Source organism: Stylophora pistillata, chromosome 10 (assembly GCF_964205215.1).
Source record: "Stylophora pistillata chromosome 10, jaStyPist1.2, whole genome shotgun sequence".
NCBI lineage: Eukaryota > Metazoa > Cnidaria > Anthozoa > Scleractinia > Pocilloporidae > Stylophora > Stylophora pistillata.
Window position 1 is genome coordinate 29,648,366 of NC_142528.1, and position 10,381 is coordinate 29,658,746.

At 38.9% G+C, this 10,381-nt stretch overlaps 1 protein-coding gene and 1 pseudogene across 4 annotated transcripts in view; both read left to right on the plus strand.

The window, feature by feature from the left end:
- LOC111320867 (beta-1,4-N-acetylgalactosaminyltransferase 3) overlaps positions 1 to 3,936 on the plus strand; it is a 71,266-nt gene extending 67,330 nt beyond the window's left edge. For all 3 annotated transcript variants that reach the window (XM_088736685.1, XM_088736683.1, XM_088736686.1), the window contains 3 exons: positions 879 to 1,398; positions 2,186 to 2,330; positions 2,581 to 3,936. In XM_088736685.1, the coding sequence (XP_088592811.1) occupies positions 879 to 1,398; positions 2,186 to 2,330; positions 2,581 to 2,729 (814 nt within the window). In that variant the 3' untranslated portion in view covers positions 2,730 to 3,936. The remainder of the gene's footprint in view (positions 1 to 878; positions 1,399 to 2,185; positions 2,331 to 2,580) is intronic.
- A 3,106-nt stretch (positions 3,937 to 7,042) lies between these two features.
- Positions 7,043 to 9,941, plus strand: LOC148722620 (uncharacterized; annotated as a pseudogene). Its single transcript, XR_015992670.1, has 4 exons — positions 7,043 to 7,201; positions 8,116 to 8,184; positions 8,758 to 9,606; positions 9,798 to 9,941. The product of XR_015992670.1 is annotated as an uncharacterized LOC148722620 (transcript).
- Positions 9,942 to 10,381: the final 440 nt, after the last annotated feature.

Here is a 10,381-nt window from a genome sequence, read left to right on the forward strand (position 1 = left end):
CTCCTCTTTACCATTGTAGATCATAGTTTCCTTCTTCTGATCATTGACAATAAGCTTTGCCTCTCCTTTTCCTTCACCAAGTTTTTTCCTGAACCCACCACAATCTTCAAATTGGTCAAAAAGGTTGCATAACCTTCTCAGGCTGGAAAATGTTATAGCCACTGATCCCTGTTTGGTTTCAACCTCTATCCCATACCTTGTTACACTAAGAATCTCCTTTTGCAAAAGATCGAAGACCTCCTGTGGCATAGGAAGTTCAAAGCAAACCATCCACGGATGTAGTTTGCTCATTCTTAGGCTAAGACAGCGTTATATCACAGTCTTTGCGCAAATCAAGCTTCTTCCTAGAATGGAGTAAATTTGGCCGATGTAATATTTAGGTCGCTCACGAATACCTCCAAACTTCGATTTCACTACCACTTCAGCAAGCTTGTTAAGCTCTTTGATTGTAGTATCTAAGTTTCTTAGTTTTTATGCGTTTGATATTCACCGCTCAAATTTTGATTTCTCTTGCTTCAGGGCCTCTTTCATTTAAATAATTAGTTCGCCTTCGGTAGTTTCAGAGTGATCGCCATCTTAACTGAACCCCAGATCCTTCGCGGCCAAAATGAAAGTTGGCCCAATTTCGAGCTATAATTTCCTGGCGTGTCTGAGAACGGAAACCTTGACTGCACTTGATTTGAATTCTCATTTAAAACTCAACGCTGTTCCCATACGTTTTTCTGGCGTTTTATTTTTTTCTTTGTCTCTAATTCCTGCATTAATTAATCTGCTTATCTAGTGATATTTGTACATCAACATGAATTTACATTTTCTACTTTTCTATTTTATTATTGTTATGTATATATTTATCTATCCTGTCATATTATGCTTGTCAGAGATTACTACTTGAAGAAAATTCACAAAGTTATTCATAAACCAGACCCCAAGAATGGTGATCGCTTTTTGTTAAACCTTGAGATTGGTTTAACGAGCAACAATGAATCATATCGGCTATCAGAACACGTGTATCATGTGCATGGGAGTGAAAAATTGTGTCTTCCTGAGAGAATGGAGTGGAATAACAGCGCCATGGTCTACTTCATTCTACCTGTCAAGGATCAAGGAAAATGGGTGCACCATTTTATCAAGGAACTCACTGCTGCCAGTTTATTAACCAGAGATACCAACTATCACGTCATAATTGTCGATTTTGAGAGCAAAGACATCGATATTGCCAAAGCCTTTAACACACCTTTACTTAACAGCAGGCATACAATAATCTCACTGACTGGTAAATTCTACAAGACACTTGCTCTAAACAAGGCCGTCGCACAGGTTCCTAATGCGACTAATATAATTTTTCTCTTTGATCTACACATTGATGTGCCCCCAGACATCATGGACAGCGTCAGAATGGTAAGTTATTCGTTTGTGTAATAATAATAATAATAATAATAATAATAATAATAATGCAAAGAATAGCAAAAACTAACGAAAAAAACCGACGTTTCGGTGTCATCATGACGCCATTGTCAAGGAGAAATAAAAAATGAAGTTTCTCCTTGACAATGGCGTCATGATGACACCGAAACGTCGGTTCTTATCGTTAGTTTTTGCTAGTCTTTGCATTTCTAAATCTTTATTGATAATAATAATAATAGTAATAATAATAATTTAATATTTATATTGCGCAAATTAACATGTGGATATGATCAAATGCGCATCACAACACTTTTTGGGGGACTTTGGCCGGACTGCATCAGCAGTTTACAAACAATCGAAGGAAACTTATTTGTGTTTGACTACCATAGCAGTTCAAGAGCTAAGGAAGATCTGTGATGCTGGTTTATGTGCACCGCAAGCACACATGCAAATGTATCATGCATTAGTGCATTGAGTGTGTATTCTCATATAATCCAACTTCTGAGGTCCGATAGAAAAAGCTACTAAAGCCACTGCATAGAATTGCACTGATGCAACTTAGGTCAGAAGAGAATGCCTGAGAAAGTAAATATTCCAATTGGAAAAGAGATACTTTCATGACCAAATATGTAGCAGACGAGATTGGCTAACTTGAATCAGTGATATAAACTTGAAAACTACAGAAACATAGTGGTTTTGCTTCTGTTGAAAGTCTAGCTGACTCTGTTCTTGGTGGTGTTTATCTATTACATGTATTAACTCTCTGTTTTGCTTTCTTTAGAACACCATTGCAGGGAAACTAGCTTATTTTCCGATTGTTGGCCGCCTTGATTGCCAAAGTTCTTCTGTAGAACATCAAGGATTTTGGGAACTAGATGGGTATGGACTTCTAAGTATCTATAAATCAGACTGGAAAAAATTTGGAGGTGAGTAACAACTTTAGTTTACATTGCAATAATAATGAAAGACCAAACCCAAATATTTAACCTATTGAAAAATGAAATTCAAGGCGGAAAATAAAAAAATTTAAATAGCAAGGACTAAAATTTTCAGGTCTAATGTAACTTTCTCGTCATGTTCACTATTGAAGTCCCTTAAAAAAAGTAAGACTTGGGATATAGAGTTCATGCATAGTCCGAAATCCCACGATGAAGAATTCTACTTTTCTATCCCCAGGTATGAACGCCGAAGAGTACCAATTCAAATGGGGGGGAGAAGACTGGGACCTACTTGATCGTGTATTAATGTTGCCTATAGAGGTGGAAAGGTTCAAGCACCCAGGCCTCTATCATCATTATCACACCAAGACCAACATGTGGAGTTAGACGGCGCTTTGTAGTCAATAATATTAGGAACCTTGATCAAGCCGCTACAAAGGCGAAGGAGTAGGAACGAACCATTTAATGAATAAATAATCGTTAAAAAACGCATTAAAAAGCCGTCCATCATTCTTGGCCGTCTCAGGTAAAACAACAATGAAATCACCAAAGAGAATACCAATGGTTAATCATTTTCTGTTTGGAACTTAGCGTTTCTTTCACCTGTTGATGTGCTCTGGCTGCGTTAGAGATGGGACAGAATTCAAATAATCCGCAAAACTCCTCGACTGAGAGGCTTTAGTTCTTTTAATCAAAGTTTTCCTTGGCGAGGTTGTTATATATTTATAGACTTTATTACGATAAAATAATAAGATTATAATTTTCTGATTTGCATGTTCAGTGAAGCGCGTAGAAAGAAATAGAATAAATTATCGTAATTACAAATTCGCCTCGACTACGCGCGGCGGGAAAAGTCGGGTCATGTGACTTGTAGTTTAAAGGAACAATTTATGCTGTAAGATTCATTCGAAGCTAGTGATCAACGGTCAACGCAAACATCAAGGGATCCGATTACGGAGAAACACAAATTTTGACTGATTCTCTCCTATGATTGAAGGGCTACTTATTTTGAAGATTAGGCCAGGGATCAACGATGTCAGATTTTATTTGTACTACGTAACGATTACGCTTACCATGGATGTAAAGAACCGTATCTTACATTAGTACAAATAAAATCTGACATCGTTGATCCCTGGCCTAATCTTCAAAATAAGTAGCCCTTCAATCATAGGAGAGAATCATTTTCTCTTGACTGAATATATTGCTACATTTTACGGAATTTTCTGGATCTGAAAATATCTATGAATATAGAAATTTAAATCGTTGAAAATAAATTTCTAATTCAATTTTTGAATCAGTACTCCGTTGGACCGGAGTACTCTACACGGCAAATGATAATAATAATAATAATAATAATAATAATAATAATAGTAATAATAATAATAATAATAACAATGATGATAATAATAATAATTTATTAATTTATAGCGCGCTTTTAACATGTAATGATCAAAAGCGCATAAACCCTAACAAAACCCGCAAACTTCTGATAGGATATGGTCCTATCTTTTAAATTGATAGGACTGTTGAGGGGATAAAACAGAATAATGTAAGAGACATGAAGTATTTCTCCAATAAAAATTGTAAACAAGCACTTGATTGCAATCAATCGAATTGGAACCATTTTTTAATCGCTTTGACGTACAAGCATGCGCAAGATGTACATAACTCGGATCGAGGCAAGTATCTGAGCAACCACGCAACTACCCCTCCCCTAACAATAGTCAACTGATAACAAGCTAGAGTTTATGTCAGGGTAGGGGAGCTCGAGGGGTAAGTGAGCAGTTGCTCCGATACTGAAATTGATCCGAAAGTCTTAGTTCTGTCGGTAGTAGGACCATGCCCTCCCTCCAATCAGATGCGTTATCATAACTCCGACAAGAAGACGCGTGGTAAGTTTAGTGCTTGCTTCGTGTCCCTAGGTATACAAAAGGCGTCATACGTAGAACTACGAGAAAGAGAGAGATAGGGAGAGAGAATGCTATATGGCATCACACATTTTTTCGCTGGAGTAAAACTAAGTACTTGCCCATACATATCAAACTGTTTCCCCACTGCGATGGACATTTGTTTTTGTCGGTTCCAGCCTGGCGCGGCCGCTAACCCAGATGCCCTCCTAAGCAAATTTTCAAAATGGCGGACAAGCCAAAGAGAGAGATAAGAGAACCAAAGCGATTCTGCAACGAATACTCAGCATACACCCCTGTTAAAAAGGTCATTTCACAGAGAAAAGATACAAAATTTTATGATATTGAAGTCACGGAGGTTGACAAACCCAACAAGAGACTGAAAATTCACTACATTGGCTACAGTACACGCTTCGATGAGTGGGGACCCTTCGGGGTTCTGCCCTCGTGTACTGGTTCACAAGAGCCAATACAAAAGACCAAACAATACACAATAGCTAACCGATAACTCCTAAACAAAGAAAGAACAATGGTAATTCCCTTGTGAACCGGTACACCAGGACAGAACCCCCTTCGGGGACGGTGAAGCATCTGAATATTTTCCTTGGAAATTGTATAGATTAGTAGGCTGCAACAAAAATTTATTGGGCGACGTTTAGGGTAAAAACAGCAATCTAACCTGAATAAAATGTATTTATTCTGACTATTTCGGAAAATAACTTTACAAATCTTACTTGTTTATCTCGTAAGTAAACGATAGTGAAGCGCTTTCCGAGCTACCCGATTCTTCACCCACTGCTTTCACGCTTACAAAAGAGGAAACGAGCAAAAGGAGGAAGGTGTGGCTGTTTTGACTAGCCATTTGACGAGGTTCAATCTGCTCCTTGTTCGACAATTTACATATCAAAACAAAGGAAATTTGTTCCTCTCTTTGATTTTGGCGGTACATTTTCAATTTGCGCTTGCGTAAGAGGGAAATCTCCCAAGACTCCTTGCTCGGTCTTGTTTTGACCACGAACGCCTTCTTAATTTTGACGGACCCGCTAGGGAAAAGGTGAAAATGACGAGGGAAAAACTTTACTTTGTAGTACGAAAATACACAAAATAGAAAGCCATGATATTATAGTTCAATATTTCGGTGGTACATTGTTAACTTTTTATACAGAGAGTCGGCAAGATGATATAACAACCAAAAATCGCACTCGATTTGAGTGGGCCGATGAAGTGGGCGTGGTCACGAAATTCAGTAAGAGACTATTTGTACCCCGTGAGTTTGATATGCTTATTCTCAGCGTTTTCTTTTTTTTTTTTTTTTCTGTCATAATCCCAACCATCACGCAGATTACAAGCCAGATGGTTCTTCAAACAAGTGATAAGTTAGATCTAAATTGTTTCTTTATTATCATCCGAATTATTCACAATTTTTTGTCCGAATCAATTGGACCATAACAAACATCTACTGATAACACGGAAAAACATTGATTAACCCATCATTTGGTTATCATAAGAGATGTATTCTCTTGAGTGGTTATCATAGTCAATGAAAGATCACAACTTTGATAAAAGCACTATAAATTCATGAAATCTATGTCGAGAAGATATACAAATATGAAATCACGTGTATACCTTACCTTTCAATTTTCGATTTCTGCTCCGCTAGGATTAGTGTTCAACTCATGCTGAGGGCACATTAAAATTGACCTATTAGGTTTTTTTTCATTTTATATCAACCCCTATTTCAACTTGTCTCTAACAATCAGAGTTTGTCCTTTCCACTTTCAATCGTCATTGTTCCCTCTTAGTTCATTCTTTTGATTTTGAGAGTTTTCAATGAGATAGAATAAATATATGAAGTTCATATATTTTTAACTGCGGTATTAGATACGTATGATGCACGATCCTCGCAGTAGATAGCGCTATTTATGCAATAGCGAAAATCAGACCTAAAAAAAATCAGGCCTGTACGGGACTCGAACCACTGACCTCTGTGATACTAGTGCAGCGCTCTACCAATTGAGCTAACAAGCCAACTGGGAGCAGGCCGTTAAGTTGGTTCGTAATAAACCCGTGAAAGTGATAAATGAGATAGAATCAATGTATGAAGTTCATATATTTTGAACTGCGGTATTAGATACGTATGATGCACGATCCTCGCAGTAGATAGCGCTATTTATGCAATAGCGCTATCTACTGCGAGGATAGAATAAATATATGAACTTCATATATTTATTCTATCTCATTTATCACTTTCACGGGTTTATTACGAACCAACTTAACGGCCTGCTTCCAGTTGGCTTGTTAGCTCAATTGGTAGAGCGCTGCACTAGTATCGCAGAGGTCAGTGGTTCGAGTCCCGTATAGGCCTGATTTTTTTCAGGTCTGATTTTCGCTATTGCATAAATAGCGCTATCTACTGCGAGGATCGTGCATCATACGTAGAGTTTTCAATCTTTGCAAAATATGTTTTGTTTTACCCACGTTATTGAAGATAATATTTATATGTCCTAATGTAGACGAGTCCATCTCTGGATCCGTGGGAAAAAAAGGAGTCAAGACTTTTAATAAGTTTTTTCCTTTCTCTCAGCGACAAGATTCCGCAGAAATTCAAGGCGACTTGGCGAGCCTTCTATGCATCACCTCTTTAATATCAAGAACACAACCGTTTAGGCGCCACTTTAATTCTTTTCTTAATTAGATCGCTGACCCACAAAGATCCTCCCCGTTATATCCAGCAATCAGGCAATCGTCACAAAGGCGTCAAATCTCTAACCAGTGGGAAGGCCAAACTTCATCGCAATGAATGAATCGCTTGTTGTCAACCTGTTTTAAGATACACCTCACAGCAACATTTCTATGCATTTCAACTACCTCACGTAGAAGACGCAAACCGGCAGCACTTGAAGTGTTCAATTTGATCCAAGACTTGTCATTGATTTCTCTCCCCTGGATAAGGTGAGATACGCCGTTTAGCTCATAAGCTCTTCGACCACCTCCTCGTTATTGTTCGAGATTTTTTTTTTTTTTTTTTTTGTAAGCAGCCTTTAGCTAGAAGTAGTCCTCTTTATTTGCCTCAGCAGAGTCATCCATCTGTAAAGGAATAATAACTGGGCATTGAATTTTCCAAGTTTATGGAACGATTTAAAAAATCATAGCATCAATTGGATCCATTCGTTCTATCACTATCCTTTCACCGAAAAAAAAAGCAATTAAAAGGCAGCTTTTTATGAACTTCGATAGTGAAGACGAGCAAGCGTTTCCCGCCATTTTTCACCCGCTTAACCCTTTTATGCAAAAGAATAAAGGCTGATAGTTTCTAAAGAAACTGTTTGGGGCTGCGTCGGTGGGGGTAACGAAATAATTTGGATATATCAACAAAGTTGAAATGATAAATTGGCCACCGTAACGATTACAAAAGCTAACGTTTCGAGCGTTAGCCCTTCGTCGGAGCGAATAGAGGAATTGTGGCCAGTTGTGTGCGCTTTCAAAGGCATTAAATGGAGCTATGTTATTTCTTGCTAATATTAATATTGCTAACCATTTTATTCCTTATAAATTGTAAACTGGTCTTTGCGATTCACTCATTTATTTCTGTTGCAAGTAGAGTTTATGTTGGCAAGCATAAATATGTTTTGGGTCCGGCTCAATCACTTAGCAATGGTTTCTCGATTGTAACTAGCTACTTCCATCTAACGATTGCCTGACACTCACTTTTCATTGTTTTCCACAGCGGGCTAAAATATCCACCTCAATCAATTTTTTTCGGCGCATTCGAAAATTCGTCTTATCATTCAACTACTGTACCGTTACAACATGTTTCTTCAGTAAAATGTTAGTCACGCACTCTATTTTACGTTCAATAAACACAGGATTAACGATGTCTGCAAAGCTAATGGTGTTATTTGCTGTCATCTGCATTGCCCACTGTCGCGTGCCATGTAAGTAAGATTTGTATATTCTCAAAGAGTGAGACGAGGAATGAAATTAGAAAACAGATGGCTCCTCCCAAAGGAGTACTTTCTACATACGTCTGAAGGTATGATCTTGTTTGAAAAGGTTAAGACACCACACTGAGCGAGGTACAGAAAAAAATTAATAACACTACCATTTTTTCACCTAATTTATCCGATTGTCGATTTATGGGTAGAATAGGGGGAATGGGCGGAATGGGGAAAATGGGGGGAATGGGGGGAAATTAATAGGGCTTGGTGTATATGACCTAAGGGTTAATTATTTTTTCATTGCAAAACACTTCGGAAATGTGGTGTTTTACTGTGCGTTATATAAGTGTAAAAGGTCCTTTTGTGTGGAAAATATGTGAGTTGGTACCTTTTTAAACTAAAAAAGGCCTTATTTAAGAGTAGGGGATTGGAACTCAAGGCGGAGTACCCTTGCACGAATGTTAGAAGGGTGTGAACTTTGAAACGGGTGGAGTGGACTCTACCTCGACAGGGCTGGGTTGCATAAATCCACCTCTTTGAAATAGTAAAATTTCTCTTTTACATCTATAGCAAATCCGCTAAGACGCATGTTTGCTGGCGTGGAAAAGCGAGCATCATCATGTGCCTATGACTGTGTTCCCATCTGTTATGATGATGGATATGGTAGTTACAACCACCGATCCGGTTCCTGCAGCAAGTCTGGCCATAGCTGCTGTGAGTGGGTTGTGCATGGTAAAAGAGAGATGGCGGTGAAGGAGGAGGAAAAGCGAGCATCATCATGTGCCATGAGTGTGTTCCCATCTGTTATGATGATGGATATGGTAGTTACAACCACAGATCCGGTTCCTGCAGCAAGTCTGGCCACAGCTGCTGTGAGTGGGTTGTGCATGGAAAAAGAGAGATGGCGGTGAAGGAGGAGGAAAAGCGAGCATCATCATGTGCCTATGACTGTGTTCCCATCTGTTATGATGATGGATATGGTAGTTACAACCACCGATCCGGTTCCTGCAGCAAGTCTGGCCATAGCTGCTGTGAGTGGGTTGTGCATGGTAAAAGAGAGATGGCGGTGAAGGAGGAGGAAAAGCGAGCATCATCATGTGCCTATGACTGTGTTCCCATCTGTTATGATGATGGATATGGCAGTTACAACCACCGATCCGGTTCCTGCAGCAAGTCTGGCCATAGCTGCTGTGAGTGGGTTGTGCATGGTAAAAGAGAGATGGCGGTGAAGGAGGAGGAAAAGCGAGCATCATCATGTGCCATGAGTGTGTTCCCATCTGTTATGATGATGGATATGGTAGTTACAATCACCGATCCGGTTCCTGCAGCAAGTCTGGCCATAGCTCCTGTGAGTGGGTTGTGCATGGAAAAAGAGATGCCACTTTGGAGTAAAAGGATGTGTTTCTCCCGCTAGAAAAGGTTAGAATCTCATTTATCTCAATCAGTACATCCTTCGAAAACAAATACTTCTTCTCAGAACTGTCGTTCGCCCTTTGTTTTGCCATTAAGTGAAAGAAGTTGAAAAAGTTCAGCTGCAAGGGATCGCGAAATTAATAACTTGAATTTTGATGATAGAATTGTTAAACGGTTTTCTCCTGTTCCGTTCACAGGGTAACCATATAATGATGGATGATCCTGCACAGCAGCACCAAGCTGACGGAGACTCTTTTGTTGCTTCTAGCTTAATTATCTTTCATAGGAACGTCTGTATCTTTATTTTGGGGCAATGGTTCAATAAAAAAGGGGCAAACGGATCACTGTTTCAGTAAATTATTGCGAGTCACCAGTCTTCTCGGTCCTATGTTGATGTTAAAGTTTCCATTAGCTGACTGCCAAAAGACATAGTTTTATTCAAGTATCAAATATCAAAGCTTGTTTGTCATTGAACACTGCCTTCAAGGAATTTCGAGCCGGTGTTGGAGATGGAAAAAAAATCCCTGAAATTTATGCATGTATGCTCCGCTATTGTTCTACGTATTTAATCTACTTTGTTTCACGAACTCTTTTTTTTGTCTCAAATGAGACAATTTCCTGATATTCAAAGTTTCTGAGCTGGTTCTCAAACATTCAACACTTACACAGTACAACACCCACTCCTCCCCACCCCCCCTCTTTTTCATAAGAGTTAAATTTCATACGTCACTAACACCGAAAAAGATGTAAAGCAGTGAAACTGATCTGAGGCGAGGGAAAA